Here is a 24,846-nt window from a genome sequence, read left to right as displayed (position 1 = left end):
TTTCTCTTTTGAAGACAGAAAATAACTGAATGTGCAGGATTCCAATGCAACCCCAAATGAGGAAAATATTAATATCCTGAAGTTTCAGTTTTTTTTCTGCCTCCATCAATATACTGGAAAAAAATGCCATCCCCTCAGTCTAGACCTGTGTAGGAGAATGAAGGAGAAATACAATGCTATTTAATCTAATTTAAAGTTCTCAATATGTAAAATGTACTACTTGAAATTATACTAAAATATTTATTAAAATGTTGTAGATGGTAATAAAATGTTTCTTTCATATTAAATATTTGTAGACTACGTGTGTTAAATTTAAATAGCAGTATGACTCAAATTTAAAATATTGCACTTAAGGTACACATAAAAAAAGGAGCCACTTCCTGATAGCTAAGTAATCAAAAGATATGAAGTTTTCAGAAGACTTACATAACATCAACATCATGAAGGATTATTCCATCTTATTAAGAAAAACAAAAAATTAAAACACCTCTCAAAAAATTTTACCTCACAACTTTCATAATGGCAAGAGATACTCAACTAATCAATTTTCTCTGTGAAATTCATCAATTTGGAAGCTTTAGCAGGGGTCCCCAAACTTTTTACACAGGGGGCCAGTTCTCTGTCCCTCAGACCTTTGGAGGGCCGGACTATAAAAAAAAAAACTATGAACAAATCTGTATACTGCTGTCTGGGATAGCTGTGATGGGCCCATCACACCTTGCACAGGCCTATCACCATCACCACTATACCAGGCAGCAGTATACAAAGTGCGGAATCCCCTCCCCAGATCTCCGCTCACCATGCTTGATGTCTTCCATTGTGTAGCCACATAATCCTTTGCCCCGTTCCTGCTTTTGTTCAGTTACTCTTAGAACAAGGCACCACACAAAGGATTATGTCACCGGAAGTAGTACTGTACATGAGTGACATCACATACAGTGCTCCTCTCACTGACCACCAATGACCACCTTTCGGAAGTGCTGTGGGGGCTGGATAAATGGCCGGGGGGGGCTACATATAGTAGTTTGGGGACCCCTGCTCTAAGCGATGCTTCAAATCACAACTCATCCACACCTATCTGGTGTGACTCCTACCCATGTTTTCCCATACATCTGTCACAAAGGGGCATCTTATGTGCTTCAAACCTTCCTTGTTTTTTTTCCAAATATTGTGAAGACATCAGTGTAGTACATGGGTTCCCCACTTGTTACCCTTCATTCATGCCACATGCCCAGATCATCTTTTTTGTAGGTTTCCCTGATGACAAACTCTTTTACTCCAATTATTTTTTAAATAAAAGCTATGTTGCGGTCTACTCACACAAGACACCTCTTTATTGTTCTCTATGTGATACAATTTTTAATTTTTTAGAAACTGTAGTATGTATGTAATGACTCATAACTAAATCATACTAATTAAAGAAGTGGTGCTAAAAAAGCCTTTGCTTCTATAAGTACAGGATTACTTTTAAAAGAGTTTTATAATTTTTCTGAAGCCAATTTCCTCCCCTTTTATTCTATTTAATTCTATACCCAACTCATCCATTTATATTCTTCCCAGGTATGCAAACAAATGGTCAAATGCTGTATAGTAACTATAGAAAGAACCACTAAAACACTATTGGTGGAACCACATTTAGTCTAATGTTACATTGTTCATACCCTTTGACCCGGTAATATTACTATTAGGCAAATTCCCCCAAAGAAGTCAAGGACAGGAAATGAACCCATAAAGAGCAACATATTGAGACAGGACTTTTTATGAAGGAGAAATAATTAGGGGAAAGGGGATGTATACACTGTTGGGAAGAAGCTAAACAAGTTGTGACACTGGAATATAATGAAATATTATTGTCTTATTAAGGCAGCTAAAATAAGCAGAAGACAGAGTACTGGGCTTGTAATTATGAAGAATCATCATCATGAGTTCAAATCCAGTCTCAGACAATTAATAGCTGTATGACCCTGGACAAATCACCTAACCCTGCTTGCCTCAGATCTTCAACTGTGAAATGAGCTAAAGAAGGAAATGGCAAATTGCTCCAGTATCTTTGCTAAGAAACCTTCAAATGATAACACAAAAACTTGGACACAACTGAAATGACTAAACAACAACAAAATGCCACATAAATGATGAATATGAAAGATTCAGAGAAACATGGAAAAATGTTTGTAAACTGGTGCAAAGCAAAGTAAATAGAACTCAATAGAATAATATGCACCCTTTGTTCACTATTCGATACAATCCTGTCAGCCCGACAACTTTTCATATTCTATCAGGCATTTTGGGGCTAATTTACTATCTGCTCCGCTGCCATTACCTTGTTCTAACAAGGAACCATAACTTTCTTATCAGTCTGTTAGAATCCACATCCTCAGACCCTGGGGAAAACTCTAGTCCTAAGGATGAGCCATGACTAAGGGCAAATTTATCTAGTCCACTATTACCCAGGTAGTCACAACCCACTTTCCTCTTGGATCCACCCATGCCAGCCTTTCATATATTCTGTCACACATGTACTACCAATTCACTCTCCCCTTACTTTCCATTTCTCACTTCAGGCACCATATCAAATCAACACAATCAAATATTGCCATTGCTTCTGCAAGGGGCTTGTCAAATGATTAAATATTAAAGTGATTCCCAGGCTAGAAATTCCTTCCTTAAGCACCATTGTCCCTAACTATGCTGTTTCCTTCCCATTTAGAATATAAACCTTGGGTACAGGGCCCTTCTCATTTATTTGCCAATCCCAGAACTTAACACAATTGAATGTCACAGAGCCAACATTTTAAAATGCCTTTCCATCCATACATGAATATAATGTAAATGAAAAAACAAAAGGCCGTTTAACTCTTGACTAATTATAATGACCAATATTGGTCCTCAAAAACCAATTATGAAACTTGCCTTCATCGAAGTAGGGGCAAGAAGCTATGGATATAAACTATGATAGACACTACATGATATGTCCACTGTACGCTAGAATTAATTTTTTTTTTCTGTTTCAATAGTCAGGAGTTAAGGAGAAATGCTTGGTGTAAAAACAAAGAAAGTCAATAAAACTTAAAAATGAACTTGGAATCTTTATTATTGTATACTTAATTTTCAATTTTGTTAATAACTTAACCTAAGTTCATAAAGTAAAGGGAAAAAAACACTGCAGTTTTTCAGGAGGTAAACTATATTAGTAGAAAGAACACTGAAATTGAAATCAAAAGACTGAGGTGGGAAGTCATTTAATTGCACTGATTCTCAGTTTTCTCATCTGTTAAATTGCTAAAAATGTTTGAAACTACTTAAATCTTACTATGTTGTGATGAAAAAAATCCCCTAAAACTGTTAATACTATAGAAATGTAACTATTAGTCTATTAACGTGGTCTAACTACTTTAAACTCCTCTGAATTGGCCTCTCTCTATGATATTCAAATAGATCAGTGATCACATCAATTTAAAAGTTCCCTCCTAATAATAACCAGCTATGAGGTTAGGAAGGAGGTTGTGGAGATGACCAAAGAGTAAGGAGTAAAGGGAAACACAGCTGGAGCTTATAATTTTTAATTATCTAAAGACCACAGTATTCCAAGTTTTTCTGCTATACCACAATACTAATAGAATAGTGGTATTAAAAAGATGGGTCTTCACATTCACAGGAAACTTGCTGATAGAAGTGAAGAATGTAGCATAGTTCAAATCTCTTGTTCATATTAGGTCGCAAGTTGTCCTTCTGTGCTATCTGTCCCAGATAACTGTAATGATTAAGTTCTATAATGTGTCTATCCAAAAGCACCTGGAAGTAAACATTCTTCATCCACTCGATCTCTCCTGACAAGTCAAACTCCTCTGAATGACTTTCTTTCAGGAGATTCTGCAGTGTTCTAGGGCTTGATACAATCAGCAATATACTAGCTGCCAACAAGAACATCTGGGGGTATTCACTGTCCAAAGAGAATTCCACTTAATTGGAAGGTTACATAATAGAGAACACTTCTGGCAGAAAGACAACAAAAAATGCTATTTGTTTTGCCTTATGCCTTATCTTAACCTTGAATGATTTTGATATGAGGATTGGCCTATAAGGCACCATTTTACTCTACTTGCTTTCAATAACCCACAAACAAAAGTATAATGACATCTATGTCTTGATCTTTCAGTTAGTTGAGAGATGTGAAAAATGTAGTTCCTAAAAATGGGGATTATGGGTTCCTTCATCCTTTTTAGATTTCCACCAACTCTTTTTCCTCTTCCTTAATAGTCGCCCCTTAAAAGAGTTGCTCAATATATTAACAGTTCACATTTATATAGCATTTTTAGGTTTATAAAGAACCTTTTTCACAATGAATAGATAGTACAAGTTATTATTCCAATTCTACAAATGAGTAAAATTAAGCTTAAGGAGGAATGATAATCTGGCTAACTAAATGGAAAAACTAAAACTTTAACCTAGGTTTGGCTCAAAACCAGTGCTCTTTCCAATATACCATATAGTATAAGCCTCCCATGAATGTAGCTGACTACTAACACCACTAATAAATCCACAGGCTCATCTTTCCACTAATAACAAAAGAAATACTTCTCTCAAAAAAGTTATGTTAGGTACTTAATCTCTGTTAGGTATCATAATGGTTACAAAAAACAAATAGTACAATTCTATGTAGGATTAGGGCAAAATAAAATGTAAATTATGGACCATGCTTTAAAGAAATTTATAATGCAATTGAGAAAGAAAATTTAGGGGAAAAATTTTGAGGGGAAATAATGAGAGAATGAACATAAGACAGTAAATAAACTGTCAAACTATTGGGTTCTTATTCTGAGTGCTATACAATCTTTTAAAAATCAATAGAGCAATATCAGCTAACAAAATCCTGGAAGGCTTGAGTCTTGAGTCTTAAAGGATAGATGGAGGTGGAGAGGAAAGGGGGAAAATCTTTTCAGGTAAAAGTTACAAGTATTAATTAACAAAAGAGAAAGGATAAGAATGGGCACAGTATTTGTGAATGACTGTAACAAGACCTGAAAACAGAGTATATATTGAGTAGTGTTGGGTTAAAAACAGAGAAGATGGGGACCAGATTTCAGAGGTCTTTGAATGCTAGGTTAAGGACTTTATACTTGACCCTCTTGGGTAGGTTGTTCAACAAGGGAATGATTTAAAGAAAACTCTGTTCTAGGATAATAATTTCAGAATCTAAGAAAGCATATGTGTGGAGAAGGATTACAGGCAGCAAGACAAGAATATTTTTAAAATAATTCACAGGGTAGATAAGAACTCAGGAAAAAATGACTGAAAAAAATTATAAACCTTGGTAAATTATTATAAATGGGGTAGCACTATAAGAATAATAGAGTAATTTAGATATATGGTACTAATTGAGGGTAGAGGTTAATAGGGATAGAGAAAAAAGAAGTAAAACATTATAAAGAGAAAGAAAATATGATAATTTGATCACATAATGGCTCCAAGGATTTCGGTCTAGGAGACTGGGAGAAGTGTAATGCCAAAAACTGTTAAGGTTACAAAAAATTTAGTCTCTGAATAAGTTTTTGAGCAAGGGGAAGATGATTAGTTGTATGTATATTCTTCCTTGGAGAGTAATGGTGTTTGTCTTATAGAGAACTAAAACTTGGATAAAAAGCTTAGACAAGAAATATAAAAATAAATATATTAACGTTCAATTCTAAAATGGTCAGATTAATTTGATCTATATAGGACTCCATTATATCATTACTCAATTCAATTCTTTAAATATTCAAGATCATAAGGCCACCACATTGTATATACTAGGTACTTGAGGGGGAGGGCAGAGGCACACAGGAGGAGGTATTTAGATCATGTTTGGATTTAACATGCTAATAATCAGAAAAGACAGTTATATGAAGCTATTATTAAACACTCTTCTACTCTATGCTCAACTAAATTTTCAGTGAATATATTTAAGGTTGCTCCTTTCTCCAAAAGCTCATTTTAAAAAGGAAAACATTTGTATAAACAATGGTAGAATGTTATACAGCCTATTCCTAAAATAAGCTTAACTCTTGACTGCAAATTAAATTTACATATTACCGAGAGACTACTACCACTATGTATTGAGAATGTCTTTAAAAATGTACTTTGGTTTTCTACTCACATCTTTCACATTATTATTGTTCAGAATCAACATACTTTTCAATGTTTTTTGTTTTGTTTTAAGAACTTTACTTTTCTTCTTAGAATCAATACTGCTTATTGGTTCCAAGGCAGAAGAGCCATAAGGGCTAGGCAATGGGAGTTAAGAGACTTGCCCAGGATCTCACAGCTGGGAAGTATCTGAGGCTAAATTCAAACTCAGAACTTCCCATCTCTGGTCCTGACTTTCAATCCACTGAGCCACCTAGCTGTCCCCCTTAAGAATAGAAGAATATTTGTATCCAACAAACATTGCTTAAGCTTTTGAAGTCCCTTTGTTCTTTCCTAATTCAATTTTCAGGTTAACATTGCTTCATCTCTTCTACTCACTCTTCAATACTTCATGGCTATACTTGATTCTTAATTATTAACATTCTTCTCTGACCTCAGTCCAACTCTGACCAATGTCTCTGGCCTGTACCCCACCCTTCCTCTCTGTGGTTCTCTTCTGTTTCCTCAATCTTCCTGGGCCAGTATATTCAGCGTTCAATTTTGTTTTGTATTTTTTTTTAATCTTTTTCTTCCATCTTAGACTCAGTAGTGTGTATTGGTTCTACGGTAGAAGCAGTAAAGGCCAGGCAATGAGAGTTAAGTGACTTGTCCAGGGTCACATAGCTAGGAAGTGTCTGAGGTCACATTTGAACCCAGAACCTCCCATATCCAGGCCCCGCTCTTGATCCACTGAGCCACCTAGCTGCCCCCTAGAGTTCATTTTTTACAGCTTTCAATGGTTCATGGTATTCCTTCCTTTTGGTAAGCAAACCAAAAAAACACAAAGTTTCTTAATTAAATTTTGCATCTTTGGTTATATTTCTTTTTCCCTCATGGATGTTGAATGTCTGAGTATTCTAATGCTGATTACTTCAAAGTATCATCAATCTAGAGGTGGAAGATATCTAAGAATCCATTTACTTCACCTCCTTCTTGTAGAGGAGGCCTGAGGGCCACTAAACCTAAACAACTTGGCCAAGAGTAAATAAGGACTAACGGTGAAGAGACAGGATTTGCAGCCAGGCTCCCTGAACTCACCCATAGTCCATGATTCTTCCACTGTATGAGTTTGGGTTTTCTAAGAGTTAACATGTTTTGCCACATTTCGCTTCTATATAACAACTTTCCAAAGAAAATCTCTAATATGGTTTGGATGCCTGTTCATGAAACTGCTAGTTGCAGGTTCAACTTATAGATGCTATCTGAATTATTGCAAATATAATCCAAATAGGGATTCCTAAGTCCACGGAACAGTTGCATACCTAACTATCTGGCTATAAAGCAAGCATATTCAGCAATCCAGAATGACACAATTATGATTGTTCATCGTGATCCTCAAGTTCAACCTTTTCTTTTTACAAATGAGAAAACTGAGGCTCCGTGGCCAAGTGACTTCCTCAAACTTGTCAGTAACAGAGACAGGCCTAGAATCCTTATCTCTTAACCAGAACCCAACTTTGTTCTAATACATTTCCTGCCAATTAAAAACAACAGGGAAAGTAGTTACCAAGTGAACAGAATTTCTTTTTCCTTGCTGTATTAGCATTAAAAAAAAAAAAACTTAACAGTGGGGGAGCAATACATCTGAAAACTTATAAAAAGCACAAGACCAACAGTTCTCCTCTCCCTTAGTGTGAAAAAAAAAAAAAAACATTTTACATGTAAAATCTCAAAGAGAGCACAAGATAGAGAATATGGAAGATCAAAGAACCACATGTTATTCCAAAGATTCAGAACTCTCTTAGTCCCTTTATTAATCTTTAATTATTAAATTCTAAAATGAGTCTTATAACAAGTAATAGCTATTCAATTAATTTTCAATTATCCATAACAATTAGAAATTTTATAATTTGGTCATCTGAAACAGAATCTAGAAATTATGCAAAATAGCTTTGGAATACTTTTACGTACTTACATTTGAAAATGGGTGCATCTGACGGTCTGAAAATTCATAAACTTAAACAAAATAATGATGGTATACTGTAAAGCTTTAATCCAGAGTGGAATGGAAAATTTTGTTTTCCCCATAAATTTTGTTCCCTAATCAATGCTAGGTAGGAAGAATCATTTCCCATAATGATGTAATATATAAACTGAAATAGAATTTAAGGTTGTTGTCATACTTAAATTACAACTTGCTTATGGGTAGGGAGGGTGATAAATACTTGACTCAATGACATCTCTAGTACTAGGTAGCAATGGGTTATTCACAGATCTATTGGAGTTTAAGCTATATCTGGTCAAAGCATAAACAGGCAGCAGTAATATCACAAAGGAAGTTAAAAAAAGAGGTTGGTAATGTCACTGGTTTCTTGGAAAGTATGATTTGCTACCAGTAACTAAAAATGGTTGCTATAAATTCATATATTTCCAATATAATATGACTCTTCAAAGAGCCAGAAAACTGAAGGGATATCACTATATCTTTATTGTTAAGATTTCTGACGTATAAGTAAAATTGGCAACTTTTAAAAGTCTATGAAAACAATGTCATAATCCTAGTTTCACTTTGGCTACCTGACATTTTTATAGACACAATTCAAAAGTGCAGAAATTAATTGTAATTGGGAGACTGGCTTCAGATATTAAAAAAACAATCACAGCAACCTAGGAAAATCTGTTTCTACCCCCTATTCTTTCTAGTTAGTTAGTTAGCTCTAGCTAACTCCACTTTAGCTTTTTCATCCTGACAGGTTCTCTAGTGTACTATCCACAAGGATTCTGGCATTCAAAGTAGCAAATGGGTATCAGGTAGCCCTAAAATTTTATTTCTTGTTAAATTATTCCAGCACCTACCATTCTGGAGTTAGCTATACTCCTCATCACCTTGACAAATGTAGTTAAAATCTTAATCTCTTCAAATGCTGAGAGGAGTTGTTTATCTATGTGGAAGATTAAAATGTACATAGTAAAGAAATGAGAGATGAGGAAAAAAAGAAATTAGAAATAAAGTGAAATAAAGTATAGATTTGTAAATCAATAAGCAGATGAGAGTAGATTGAGATGAAAGATTGACAAATGTATAAAAAGATAGTAAATCAACAAAGGCAAGGATAAATGGGTAGCCAAAACAGTAACCAAGGCACCAGGAGTATTAGAGATGTCTAATTAGAATAACCTGCTTAGATAGATTGTTTTCCTTAAGAAATTGCAACAGAAGTGAAAAGATAACGATATATAGAATGTTTATTCAAATAAGCAGGAAGTATTGCTAGAGGAAAAAAGAAACTTCCAAACTTGTCACATCTGCAAAATTAATGATGTTAACATTTATACTCTATTATCTGGTCAGAAAACAGCCCATAAGACACACCAGAAACAAATTTTTAAAAATTAAGTAGCTTTTCATAATAAGATATCAACAAGTGCTACTAGACAAAAATTCAGAAACTGTCTACTAATAATGGCTCATGATTTGTTGTTATCTATTTCAAAGTAATTTCTCTGAGAAAATAAACATAGTGGTAGCATTTAGATCATAAAATGAGTATACTGACTCCCTCCCTGTTCTATGCTTCTTTCCATGGAAGAGGGAGCGAAATTGTTTCAATTTTATTTTGTGGATGGTTTTATTTATAGAAAAGCAGACTTTTTTGATGCAACTAATAATACCTTCTCTCTAATTATTACTCAATATTTTTTAGTACACTGATGGTTCTAATTTTAGGTGACAAAGTCTTTCTTCAAAACTCAAGATTTTATTTTCTTCCCTTTCCAAAAAAGAATTTAATGATACTGAGAATTTGCAGGATGAAATTATTTCTGAGAAAATAGTGCAGAAGGAGGTAAAATGATTTGGGACAATATGGAGGAAAAACCTCACTTTTTGAACACAACCATTTAAAAAATGCATTTATTTGAATAGCTACTTTCAAGCCTTATATCATTTTACTATTGAAAATAAAGTCTACAGCTTAAACATGTAGAAATAGCTTAAAAATGTAGAAACTACTCCAACTGCTGCTTTCCATCCAACTATCAATAATGTCCTTTTACATGTTGGAGTATATCAACCAAATACTCTTGATTTCTGATGATCATGCTTCCATGATTAAAAGTTAACCCATCTTTAGATTAAGAACTGTACATGGAATCATTTTACTTTCAGGTATGTAAATTCTATGAATTTTGTTCATGTGGACAAAGTGGTGAGCTTTAACGCAAATATATAAATTATTATTTTTAAATGAAATTAATAAGTAGTTTTTAAACATGATCTATAATAATACAAGTTAGTTACAGAATCAATTTATCAACCAATTTGTAATAAATTTAAAGTTCACGATAGGTATTGCTACTAGTATTGTAATTTAAAACTTTTTACAAACAAATTTTAAGATGTATGGGGGCACATTTTAAAAGTCCTTAAAAGCTTAATTGGTCACTAAGGTAAAAACATTAGAGATGAAGACTCCAAAGATTCTTCTGTTATTCCACTTTCTGATTCAGTTCAGTGTTCTAATACACTAAGTCATAAGCAATATATAATACATATAATGGGGTCTATGGCCATGTTGGCAAACCTATGGCACATGTGCAGGAGTATGCCAGAGGGGGGGCTGCTCCCTTTCCCCATTCCCTGTGCACCTGAGGACATTTCTCTCATTACCCACCCCTCTGCCCAGCAGCCCAATGGGAGCTCTTCCTCCCTCCCCTCTCTGGGGTAAGGTGGGGGGGCTCACATGCAGCGTGAGGGTTGCAGTTTAGGCACTCGGTCTCTAAAAGGTTCGCCATCACTGGTCTATGGTATATCTAGTAAGAGGTAGAAATTTAAAGCATGTAACACTAAAATAAAAAGTCATATACCACAGTTTAACCAGTGGATGTCAAAAATAAAATGTGATTAAATAATTCTCAAAGATCAATATCATCTCTTGCATTAAAATGCTTATTAATAATAAAATTGCACTACTACTGAATACTACTTAGAATCCATTTATAAAGATATATAAATATACATACATATAAACATATGTATATACACATACATAGCTATGTGACAATGTGTGGCAAAGTCATACACTGCTGCTAAAGTGCCACCATTCAGCAATACTAATACATAGTATTATAGTATTTTGATATAAAAAAGATATAACAATTATTTTGAAGGGAAAAAGACTACGAAATCTAAATAAAATGATGTTGAAATTCAAAGGAAAATATTAAATATTACAAACTAAACATTATGCTCTTCTTTAGAAATTCATTCATCAGGGGCAGCTGGGTAACTCAGTGGATTGAGAGCCAGTCCCAGAGATAGGAGGAACTGGGTTCAAGTCTGGCCTGTTACTTCCTAGTTGTATGACCCTGGGCAAGTCACTTAACCCTCATTGCCTAGGCCTTACCACTCTTCTGCCTTGGAACTAATACACAGTATTGATTCTAAGATGGAAGGTAAAGGTTTATAAAAAAGAAAAAAGGGAAATTCATCCATCAAGGCAACTAGCTAGTATAATAGAAAGAGCACCAGACCTGGAGTTGGGAGGAGCTGGACTCAAATATTTCCTAGCTATGTGACCCTGGGCAAATCACTTAATCTGTACTGTCTAACCCTTCTTCCTTCTTCCTTAGAATCAAATGATTCTAAGACAGAAGGTAAAGGTTTAAAAAAAAAAGGAAAGAAATTCAATGGCCAAACATCCCAGGTATCAAGACTAATTTATACTTGGACATTTTGTTTCAGAAAACATAGATACTGAGTTGTCAATAATCAACTGTCTAAAAATCATGATTTTGGTCAATTTGGTAAATTCAGCAAAAAAAAAATTGCTTGATCTGAAGCAGATAAAATGACTGAATAACGAAATTGTTAATTTTCAATCAAAATATATGCAGTGATGTCAATATAGTTTTTATTTCATAAGTCAGGGAGAGGGAAGATTTTTCTGGTAAATATTTTTGTTTTAAACTATATAGAACTAAAATAATTTAAGTATCTTCTAGAAATATGAAATAATTCAATGTAACTTCTCTTTGGTCCTTCACAACTTAAAGGTTCCAACATTTTTTTAAAATCAGATTTCAAGTGGAAAGGGCTTGAAATTATATTTAATTCAGTCTCTTCCTTTTCCTGGTAAAGAAACTGAAGTCCAGTGAGATCAATTGATTAACATAAAAGTCATACAACTAACTACTGAAAGGCACAGACTACAGAACTAATCTCAATCTGAGACCTTTCAAATACCAATCAAACTTAATAATCATTTAGTTCATTAATGAAATGCATTTATAAGCTGAAAAGTATTCATTATACTAGGGATTAAAAAAGAATTCTAGAAAAAAGTTATATCAGTGTCAAAGATGAGCCTGGTCATGATCCTATTTGCCTCAAAGACACATAGTTGAGTTAGTGGAAGTTTTTTCTACTCAAAAATTGGTCATCCTTAAAATGAAGGAATATGCAAAATTTTACCAGTAACAGCTACATTGTATTTTATCAGATGAAATTAAAACCAGTTTGAGGAAATTATTCTTTGTTCTTTGAAATTGTAGAATGAAGTAGTAACATCAGACTGTAAAACTGGAAATAGTATTCATTTCTAAATACATCATTAAATATCATTTAACTATTAGTAAAATTACATTTCCTTATATTTCTTAAAAAACTTTTATTTAGTCTTAAATTTTCTTTAAAAAACACTTCTGGAATTAAAAAAAAAACCTTCGGGAATACATAATTTATTTCAAAATAATAAGTAATCTAGCTAGAAAGAGAACAATTAACTTGTTTTCCCTCTCTGCATTTCTGCCCATCAATCTGGAAATAATGACAGCTCATGAAGTATAAATGAACACCAATTAAATGTTTAAATTTTTATGGCATAGAGGCCTTTCAAGTGTAGTTATTTCTCCCCTGCTATGTCTCCTATTACAACACTTTCTGACAAAGTCAACAGTGAAAAGTAAAAGTAAAAGCTAGGCTAATTGAACTATCTTAAGAGAATGTAAGGAAAATAAAGCCTAGAATACACAAAATCTTCAGAAATATTTTACAAGCAATAACCAGAAAATTCATGTAAGATATTAATAGTGTATGTCATATATTATCTTCCTGTAGGTACCAATTCTAATTTATTTGAAATAAAAGAAGCAATAGTCAATGGTAATCAACAATTGGTATATACTAAAAAAGAAATTTCTTAAATGACAAAAATATATTTCACATTCAAACATGTTAAAGACAAAATAAGAGATTAGTATAGAATAAATATAGAAAGAAGTCTACTAAAAAGTTTTTAATAGAAAAAAAAACAACTATCTCCAAAATGTGCAAGAGAAAAATATCCATGCATACACATTCCCTATGGCTAAATGAGAATTGAGAACTCTTCCTATTGATGATGTGTCTTGCTGTGTTCAACCCCTTTCACAATTAAGGGGCTACACAAAATTTAAAAAGCAACTTTTATTGTAATTTTGAGGGAGAAGGGGATAGGGTTTCCAAATCTGCATTTTCATCAGTGTAAGAGTTCTCAAGAAGGGAGACCCACTCTAACAATTCTGCAGCTTAGGAATGGCCTAAGTGGTAAGTGATTTGTACCACTACAAGCAAGAGTTTCCCAACTAAGGTCAGTTTTCTGACCAATGATCCTTCATGCTGCCTCTCGACTTTTTAAAAAAAAAAAAATAAAGTTAACACACAATATTTAATTTACCTGCTGTTTAAATTAAGAAGAAGGAACAACAAAATCTTGTCAATGTAGTAAACACTAAAAGAAAAATGTATTTAAGCTCCACATTATAAATATGGAAAGCAGGAGAATAGGGAAATCAGAAAAGAGAAATGAAAAAGAAAAGGAGAAAGATAGAAAAAAGGCAAAGGGAAAAGTAATAAAAAGAGAAAAATGGAAAAGAGGATGAGAAATAAAGACTTTTTAAGAGGCATTAAGGAAAGACTAGCAAACAGAAATACATGCATACATATACAAAGAGAGTGAGAGATTTTCATGTTTTGAGGTCTATTAATTAAATTAAGTAGTTACTGTTATGCAAGTAATATAAATTTGGGATATGGCCCTCAACATAAGCTCTTACTGGTTAGTATTAGCCTTTAAAATTTTGATTAGCTGATGAGCTAATTTTTACAATTCTCCAACTGCTTTAATGCTTTTATCTTGATTGAAACCACTCTAACTAAGTACAGCTGCCATCATTTATGACAGGCCATAGCAATAAGATCAATAGGCAAAATGGCATTAAATCTATAGTCCACCCTCTTCTAAAAATATAGCCATACTGACAACATAAAGTTGCCACCAATGTCCCACTGAGATAGATGTTTGCTTCATTATATCAAGCAAATATGTTCCCAAGGGAAAAGTTGTTATTCAAAATACCTGTGTAGTCAACTTTCAATAACATATAAATTAATGAACATTCCAGATTTAAACTGTATACTCTTCATTTCCCTCTAGCTGATGTTCTCCAGGTCTTTCATTACCATAATTACAACTTCCCAAGTGCCCTTGAATCTCCTTAACTTAGTCAATAACACATTCAGGAATCTTCACCCTCCCTCACCTCCCACATCTCATCAGCTGCAAAACCTTGTCAATCCTGCCTTTGCAACATCTTTCCTACCATTCCTTTCTCTACCCTTAAGTTTTTACCTTAATCACCTCATCTGAACTATTCCAGCAGTCTTCCAATTATTATGTATCCCTGCCTCCAGTCCGTCTCCTCTACATAGCTTCCAAAATAATCACCCGCTCTCCAAAATATTTACTAGTATCTGTCATATAAAATATGAGCTTAGTATTTAAAACTCTTCACATTCCTACCTTTTCACATACTACATACAAGCTAAAGTGGCCAACTTCTTACTCCCCAAATTCTGTTTCTACTTACAGGGTGTCCACATGTTCAATAATAACAATTCCTCCTCTTGTCTGTTTCTTACTCCTTTCCTTCCCTTTAAGGTTCAAGTCTAGTGCCATTTTCCATTGGAAGTCTTTCCTGATGTGCTTAGTTGATAATTTCCCTTTCTCTGAATTACCTTGTATTTTCTTCTTTGTGCTTTACAAATAGTAGCTGCTTAATATACTCTTGATGAGTTCAACAGGGTAAAAACAGCTTTAAGAGATCTCAGGAAGCCAAAAAAGCTGACAAAGATCCAGAGGAGGGTTAACCACTGGTCATTTAAAAGTAGTAATTCTAACAGTTTTCTCCACTAATGAATGCTGTGTATATAAACTATAAAATAATAAATACAATGGAGATGTGGCATTATATTAAGGAATAAAATTTGTTTCACATAATTTTCAAGCCTGTATTCTTACCCATTAATTATGGAAACCATTTACAACCTACTCACTATAAGCTTCCAGAACCTGAGTAAATGAATAACTTATTCAATTCAATCATGGTAAGATGGAAAATGTCCCATAGCTAACAAATCAAAATAGTCTACAGATTCCTAAGAGAAAAATGTAGTTGTATGCAATAATCTTATATTTTGCTCTCGACTGTTTTCAGTAGGTTAATTTGTAATTTGCTTAGAAATGCTCCCATTTTAAGTGAAAAAAGCAAGAAAGGAGAAAAAAATGGATCTAAATAGTACAACTATGGGACTCAAATTAGGAACCCCAAAATGCCAACAGAATATATATTTCTTGCATTCTAGGACTCACGTTTGCTCTCCTCTCAAAGATCCTAACTGCCACCAAATGGCTATGCCATCAATTTATTCTTACAATGAAAAATGCATAGAAATGTTCAGGGCAGATTAATATAATGTTAGTTTAAAAAGGAAGACTTAAATAGAGCTTCCAAAATTCAGAAAGTTAGGTCCAATTGGATACCATATATTTGGTGCTTAGCAAATGCTTGTTGACAGATTATGGCATGGGGGAAACTTTAGGTAGCTAACAGCTATGCCAACAAAACAAGAGCTTTGACAGATTAACACAATGGAAAGGCTTTAGATAAAATTGTGGCAGCAGGCACACTACTGTACTTAGTATCCAAGATTCTGCCTAGCTAAGTATGTACCCATCCAACATCTGCATGATAATGAAATCTTTGATCAAAGCAGCAGACAAAAATGAAAAAACCCAAATGTTCAAAATGGCCTAAGTCTTCCATAGTAATGCTGGCAAAGTGATGTAAAGAAGGAATGATGGTATTAATGTAATATCTGGCAGCAGACCTTCAAGGTAATCACTATTTAACCCCATCACTGTTCTCCATCTTAATGCATCAGAGAAATGGAAGTGACCAAGTGATTTCAAGAGATTGTAGTATATGGAAACACACAAGACTGAGGGGCTTTTAGCTCTCCAGCACCGGTGCTTGTCCAATGGCATATTGTCAGTCTGACTTAGGACCATACCCTGGGTCCCTAACAGTGACACCACCAGGAATGTGTGGCTATGAAGACAGTAAATTGCTAGGAAAGGCACTAAGCAGAAGCTTTGCAAAATAAGCACTGAGGAATTTCACAGAAAGGAGTCAATGAAGTGGGAGCCAAGGGTAATGGAATGATTTCTTCCCCTGAGAAGAGCTAGGGAAAAAGTTAAGAGCACTTCCCTGCAGAGGCTTTTTCAGTCCTCCTATACAATCAGGTACACTAGTTTGATTAGGAATTGAGATTTCAGAATCTGCCCAGAAAAGGCTTTGCTACTCCAGAATTCTAACATTATACTTCTTCATTTTAATTTAGCTCCATAAGATGTACTTTAATCTGTAGGTGAGTAATTATTTCAAGGCCATGCTAACATGGGCTAGTCATATGAAAAATATCAATCATTGTTGGTAATATTCACATTATCTGTATTAGATAATCTGGAAAGGCACTAGGAAAAAATGGCTTAGAGATGCAGGGACAGTTACCATGTCTGCACCTGAGCACCCAGGGAGTGAGATGCTAGCTCATGGAGCAGGTATTGCACAGTTATTTTATCTGGTTTTTATCTTGTTTCAAACTACAGGACTCTGAGTAGCCATTTGTTGCCTTGCAAAGCAGCTGCACTTGTGTGGGCATCTGGTTTTTATATTAATCACATACTTAAGCACTTTTAAGTATTAATTAAACCCCTGACACTTTTAAAATTTTAGATTTTTGTTCAACTATCATAAATTTATAATCTTGAGGGAAATTAACCACATTAATAAAGACCTTTCTTCTATTAAAAAAAAAACCTAGAAGATATGAAGAACTAGTACAAAATATTGTTTGTATTATCAGACAGACACCATCTTCTGTTTTGGATTGTTTTTCTATATAACAGAGGAAATGACAAAAGGTATCAAAATAAAACTTATTTTCAAAAAGACAATATGAAATTATAGGTAAATGGAAGGGATAGCTAAAAGGTTGTCAAGAGTCAAATAAAGGAACTGGGAGACCTCATGTCATTTACTCAATATCTACAATAAATGAAAAAAAAGAGAAACATTTAATGGAAAATTACTAAAAGAACACTGAAAAGATCACCAACATCTATTCCAGATTCTTAGAGTCAATTCACTATGTTTGTTGATAGTTAGTGATTTCAATATAAAGATCAACAAAAAATGCTAAAAAAAGTTTCAGGATTAAAAGAGTCCAAGAGTTATGGACTACTCAGAGTTCTAGTATCTTTCAAAGAAAGTTAGGATGTTCCAAACAGGATAACCCAAAAAATGATAGTAATAAACTCAATATACAAAAAAAAAAAAAAGATTTTTGAGTCAGTAGACTTTTAAATCAGACTATTGCTTAGTTTGGAAAAAAGTTTTAGAATATAAAACAGATTAGGGAAAAATAAAAATAGTATGATAACAGCATGTAATATATCTCTTCTCTACTCACAATGCCACATAATTCAGGACCTCATATCTTTTCATTTGGACTGCTGTTATATACCCTCTTAATTTTTCTCCCTGCTCCTGTCTCACCCCACTCCAATCCATCTTCTACATAGCTGGCAATGTGATCTTCCTAAAGCACAGATCTGACTATGTTCCTCCCCTACTCAATAAACTTCATGAGCTCCCTTTTGCTTTCATTTTATCTCTAGAATCAAATACAAACTCTCCTTTTTAGCCTTCAAAGATCTATACAATCAGCTCCAATTTTTCTTTCCAGCCTTATACATCACACACTCTATGCTCTAGCCATTCTGGCCTTCTTGCTATTTCATTCAAAGAAATTTTCATCTCATTTCTCTGTTTTCATCCCATCCCTGAAATGTACGATTTCTTCACATTCACTATTCATTAACAGCTGTTTCCCTAAAAAATCAGTCCAAGTATCACCTTCTACATGAGATCCTGCTTCATAACCCCTTCTTTCCCCTATAGCTGCTAATGCATTCCCACTTAAAGTTTCCCTGTTATCTAGTGTTTATATAACTATACATGTAATGTTTGTCTCCTTAAATAGAACGCAGTTTCTTATGGTTAGGAATTATATTTTCACTAGTTTTTGTATCCTCACTTCTGAAAACACACTAGTAATGCAGCAAATGCTTAGGTACCAATGCTAGAAAATGAGAAATGGGTTAAGAAGTATGTTCTTAGAGAAATTTAATAAAGAAAAGAAGTTGACACAATGAGGAAGCAAAAAAAGCCAAGAAACTGCTTCAAGAACAACAAACACATGTCTTCTTGCCAAGGAGAGAATGTAGACAAAAGGTAACAATGGTTTAGAGTAAGAATTCCTCAATAGAACATTACAGAAAGGGTAGCTAAAGCAGTATAGCGACATAAAATTGCAAAAACACAACTATGCCTGAAGGAAAAAAATGAGCCTACAAAAAGCTTAGCCTGAGAACCAATAACTCCGATCTTTTAAAGATGTAGATCTAGATAACTCTCAAAGGAAGAACACAATGTGAGGCAACATAAAATGAATCTGACAGCATCCAATTATTGCACACAAATATGGGAGCTTTGTTCCACTGATACCATTAATACATACTATTTAAAGAATTGAATCACATTAACATTCTTACTTTAAGAAAGAAAAGATGTCATGAACAACCAGGAAAGAATATTGTTCACATTGTTTACACTTCTATAATGATTTATTCTCATTCATCAAACAGAGTAGAACTACCATATTTTGATTCAAACAGCTCAATACCAATATGTTACAATAGTGCAAATTAAATGGGATAAAGAAAAAAATAACTTTATTGATAAACATAACAATGTTTTTACATCTTTAAAATCATTTTAATAATGTAGTATGTTCTTATGCAATATCATTTGTTTTATATGGTTTGATACTAAGCTTATGGAATTTTAATAAATATTCATTAGTTCTTCATGATAAAACCACATATGACATTGGATAAAGTGAACCTTTGACAAACAACCAATTTTTCCAAGTCTATCCTTGATTACAGCCCAAAGATTTTCAACAATGGAGTTTAAATCAAATGAGTGAAAGCCACTGAAGCATGTTTATCTCCATCTCTTAAATTTCTTAACCTTTAATGATATTTGGCATAGTACAAGATTATATTGCAGCATTCCATCTTCATTTGGGAATTTCTGAATTTCCAGAATAATTCTGCTTCTCAGGAAGTAAGTATATTTTATCAGCATTCATAATTCTCTTAAATATGGACAAGACTTTGAGGCCATATAGTAAAGTTCCTAAAGTATTTTTTTCAGTGGATGTTTTCCAGTCTTTTGAAAATACCCATATATTACATACAGGTTCACCTGGACTTCTTCTAACAATAATTTTGGTATAGCCTTGAAAGAAAAATATAAGTTTCATCAATAAAAATTACCTTTTAGTTTAATCTTTAGAACTCTAGCATTTACATAATCTTGCCTATTATAAATAATTTTTTCTTAATGTAGGTTAGCAGCTATTTTCAAAAAAAAATGGTTTTTCTGGCTGTTGTTCCAAATTCAAGAAGTCGATAATATATTGCAGAACAATCAATAGCAGCCTCTCCAGAGCTGCTGAGACCTTCTGAAGGCTTTTGCTTGTTTTCTGAAAATTATGGCTATATCAGAACAATAGTTTGTCAGTTCTTGGCATTATTTTTCATTTTCAACTTCACTTTTCTTGTCTATCCTGCTTAAGTGTAGGCTTAAAGGATGCTTGAAATGTCCAATTTTCCCATCCCAATAGACTCTATAATATCTCTAAGAATTAATGAAATGTATTCCATAAGAGCTACAACTTTTACGCATTTTAATGGCATAATAACCATAGTAAAACCAAAAAATTAAAAACACAAGATAAGAATATAATACTTGTATGGCACAAAATCTAGCCCTCAAATGACAGAGAACTAACTAAGGGAAGGGAAACACAGCTAAATCCAGTTTCATCTGGACAAGATTTGATGTTCTGAGTCAACCCAACAACCATGACAGCACTAAGGAACTGATTTTCAAGCTATTTCAAGAAAGATAGCAAAAGAAGGGGGGTGTGTGTGTGTGTGTGTGTGTGTGTGTGTGTGTGTGTGTGTGTGTGTGTGTGTGTGTGTGTAGCAGGGGAGAGAATAGAGGAGGAGGAGGGAGAGTCTAGAGATATCACCAAAGAAAGAAGACTATAAATATACTAGCAACAACTGACCCATGTCCACTTGCTCACTCTAGTAAAATCTTTATGTAGACTGTCTACATATGAATTGAAAATATAACAGAGTAGCCAGAATTCTGTGGGTTGCTTCCTACAGGAGACCATATGTTAACAACAAAAGAAAACAATTGACCAGGGCATGCAAGATCCCATTGCATATATCTATTAATTACAAAAAGAAAAAAAAAAGCACTTGGCTCAATGGGTCAAAATATGACTTTAAAAGCCCTAAGCCCTTTTTCAATAAAGTTATTGCCCGTACATAAATTAAAGTCTTGAAGGATTTCTTCACAAATGCAATCACCAATATAATTTTGCCCAATGTTCCTCTGATGATTATCAATATGGAATGAAACATAAAACAGGAAAATAATTAGCAAAAATATTCACGTCAAAGATGATGTCTTGTACCAAGTTATAATAATATAACAGAATTCCTTATAAATGATGAGGTCATCTCCACAATCCTCCTTCCATACAGAACTGTGCTAATTATATCAAGCCCAAGAATGCTTCATAAAATCCATAGCCTTTCAAAAGTGATTAACCTAACAATGTACTACAATAAGAGCAAACAAGTATAATGAGAATGTTTATTTTCTAGAGCATGATGTACAGTTGGATGAGCAACAAATACACAGATGTTTTATACACATATATACTTATGTATAGGCATCATAGGTAAACAAAGAGCAAACCTATAATTGTACAGAGAGAGGAGAGAAAGCTATGCAAATGGAAAATTGCATTTTCAGTGAGCCAAAACTGTTCCTTGACACACAACCCCATTTTGTAATACCAACACCAAGATTATAAAGGCCACCTATCTTCAAATTTTGAAAAATCAAAATTGAGATAAGCCCTAAGAACAAAGGATAGAAGTATGGTGAATGTAAATTGGTGGAAACTATTACCAAAAAGGATATTCATCCAAGAAAAGGAGATAATATCTAGGAATTTTATGATAAAAAATGAGTTGAGCTAATCATGTGATTTAGAACAATGAATAACAAATAAGTGGCCTAATTGCTATACTAATAGCCATAAAATATTAAAGGAGGAGGTTTTCAGAAAATAATCTCTTTTAAGGCATGGACAAGAATTGTACAAGATGGGTAGGGTCATGATCTGAACCAGTGGAAAGTACACCTACATTCATGAAATCAGAGATCCACTGAAGCAAAGATCAGATATAGATCACAGGAATTTAACAGTATGAATCAATACTGGACAGTACCATTCTAACATGAAACTCAAAATCAAAACTACTTCAATCCAACTTTAAAATGATGTTATACTTAAATATGACTACAGTAGAGGCCAAATTTTTAAAAGTGAGTAGAAACTAGAAATTAAGCTTAAATGCTAAACTTGGCTATCTAGAAAATCAGACTGAAGATTTGAGGAAAAATAAACAGTGAGCTCCTTCATCTTCACATTCCCTGGAAAAGAAATCATTGTGAAGACCTAACAAAAACTTCAAACTAAGATAATAGGCACCTCATAAGAATCTCAAAGTTCTTCTCACCTTGGAGCTCTTACAACTATATTTGATTTTTTAAAATCCCTTACCTTCCATTTTAGAATCAATACTGTGTATTGGTTCTAAGGCAGAAGAGCAGTAAGGGCTAGGTAATGGGGTTAAGCGACTTGCCCAGGCTCACACAGCTGAGAAATATCTGAGGCCAGATTTGAACCTAGGCCCTCCTGTCTATAGGCCTGGCTCTCAGAATCCACTGAGCTATCTAGTTGCTCCCACTATATTTTATTTTAAAGAGACACCACCATTATCTGAGGAAACCCTTTAGTCCCAGCTTGTACTGAAGGGATAAATTAATCATCACAAGTTACACATAATACACCTTGCCTTCCAAGGTCTAGAAAAGCATTCAGGCTGTTATAAATCAAAGGTGAAGCAAAATATTCAGAATGCAAGCTCACTGAAGGCAGAGACTTTTTAAATTTTGTCTTCATATCCCCTGTGTAGCACAGATGCTTACATATAGTAGTAGTTGCTTGCATACCATTTCTAACCCCTCATAAGAGTATATAGCCATTACTGATAGGAGACACTTTTTTTTTACTGTTGACTTTCAAGAAATCATTGATCAGGTAAATTCCAATAGAAATTACATTACTCTGGGAGAGTACTGTAAATGAAAACCAACAAGAGGAGAAAAAAAGTATAACAGTTTTTTTAAAAGGCAGGAAAAAATCAGAAACAAAAGTACTTGCACATAGTAGGTATCTAATACATATATATTGAATTGACTTGGCTAGTTCTGCCTATAGCTTTTAAGTTTCTATTTTTCAGATCTCTCTGATCATCAAGGTTTTGACCTTTATCTCTATAACCAGTTCTGCTAGAATCTTAAATTCCCTGGAACTCAATTTTCCTAGACCTCAGATCTCCTTTACCCCAGAACTCATAAAAACTGGCTTTCTGAATACATCTCCTGGTTCTAACTAACAAGCCCTTACTTTTATCATTATTGCTCTTTAAGTCAAGCACTTATCCATCTGGTTCCATAATCTGGGTCAAACAGATTAAAGTGTAAATCCCATGTTTTGTACACAAATAGAATGTTAAGCCCTGGGCTCTACCTATTTCCTACTTTTAGGCCATAAGAATTTCTTGTTAGTCCTTCCTTCAAATAACTTGAGACTGAGAGAAAAGAAACTTAAATTGGTAAAATGTTGCTGCTTATTAGATGCTAACAAAAAAAGCTTACTACCAGGCCAAAATTGATGGCAACAGTGAACTTGAGAATAGCTACAGATTTTTAAGTGAGACATGCTCATTTTAATCCTCTTTTCTTCAACCTCTGTACCCATTAGCAAAGATAAATAGGACTCTTGAGTCTGCACAGATATTTGGTTTTATTTAGGTCTGTGCAAATTAACAATGACTACTCTCTTACCTATTCTTTACATGAATGTCTTCTTGTAACAGAGTCGAGCTAGAAGTATACACCTCTGCTTATCATACAATTTCCTTTTATGCTACCAACTTTTCATAGGAACAACAAAATGGGCAGAAAAAAACAATCTAAAGAACTAACAAATTAGTGTAGCGAAAGCATGTGCTAGGTTTATAAGGTGTCAAGATTTTAAGAGTATGTAAAGAAAGGAAAAATAAAAATAAAGGCTATATATCACTTATAATTTGCTACATGACTAAGTTAATAGTTTATTAGCAACTATTCTAGGAAAGCTTACCAATAGAGCTATCTGACTAAATTCAAAGACTATTTGTCACTTTTTCATCTTATAACTTTAAAGTAAACTGTCTTTATCAGAATGAGGGTAGAGTTTGCAAATGCTTATATAATCAAGAAAAATCATGATGATTAAATTACTGAAAGCAATCAGATCTGCATATACAATTTCCTTCTAAATCTAATACTTAAGATACTACTACTGTTGCCAAAGGTTCACTTACAAACCAGAGTCTATAATGAATCTGAACAACACTGCTAAAAAATAATGTGTAAGATTATCTTCTCTTGTAAACTATTTGGTCTATTTTCTTTTGCTGTCTGTTCTCACTATTCTTGCTAGGAACCCCAATATACAAATTTTAAGGCTTAAAGGTTAAAGCTATGGTTGCCAAGAACCATTACTGATGAGAAGTACTTTCTTTTCTTTCTTTTTTTTTAACTGTTGACTTTCAAGAAATCATTGATCAGTGAATGTTTCTGGTAGAAATGCCAAAACTCTGGGAGAGCACTGTAAATGGAGACCAACAAGAGGAGAAAAAAGTGTAAAGGTTTTTGGTTTTGGTTTTGGTTTTTAAAAGACAGGAAAAAAAATCAGGGGGAAAAAGTGGTATTGCAACTCTTTTATCTCAGAAAAGCTCAGTCTCATGATAGTTTTTACAAATTAATTTTTCCACACAATGTTGTGAAGAATATTCTTACTTTTCAAAAATGCATGAATATATCAGGATGAACGCAAAAGATTTCTTAATGATGCTTCTTGCTTATCATGATTAAGAGTGACAAAATTCCAGATTGGTGAACTTAAGGCTGTGTCTACACAGAGCTATTAATTGGACTGGCTGTTTTGACTGAAAAAAAACAAAACAAAACAAAACAGATCAATTTATCCAAACAACTGAATTAACTTATATTTACACTGTACCAAATGGTTAT

The 24,846-nt window shown here is 33.7% G+C and overlaps 1 protein-coding gene across 8 annotated transcripts in view; it reads right to left on the bottom strand.

The window, feature by feature from the left end:
* RBM46 (RNA binding motif protein 46) overlaps window positions 1–24,846 on the bottom strand; it is an 82,069-nt gene that overhangs the window by 8,585 nt on the left and 48,638 nt on the right. For 2 of the 8 annotated variants that reach the window (XM_056802786.1, XM_056802787.1), the window contains exon 7: window positions 8,959–9,044. The exons of 5 other annotated variants lie outside the window; for them this stretch is intronic. In XM_056802786.1, the coding sequence (XP_056658764.1) occupies window positions 8,959–9,044 (86 nt within the window). One more of the 8 variants, XM_056802789.1, reaches the window with a different exon arrangement.

This window comes from Monodelphis domestica, chromosome 6 (assembly GCF_027887165.1).
Source record: "Monodelphis domestica isolate mMonDom1 chromosome 6, mMonDom1.pri, whole genome shotgun sequence".
In the NCBI taxonomy this organism is placed as follows: domain Eukaryota; kingdom Metazoa; phylum Chordata; class Mammalia; order Didelphimorphia; family Didelphidae; genus Monodelphis; species Monodelphis domestica.
This window is presented reverse-complemented; position numbering and strand designations above follow the sequence as displayed.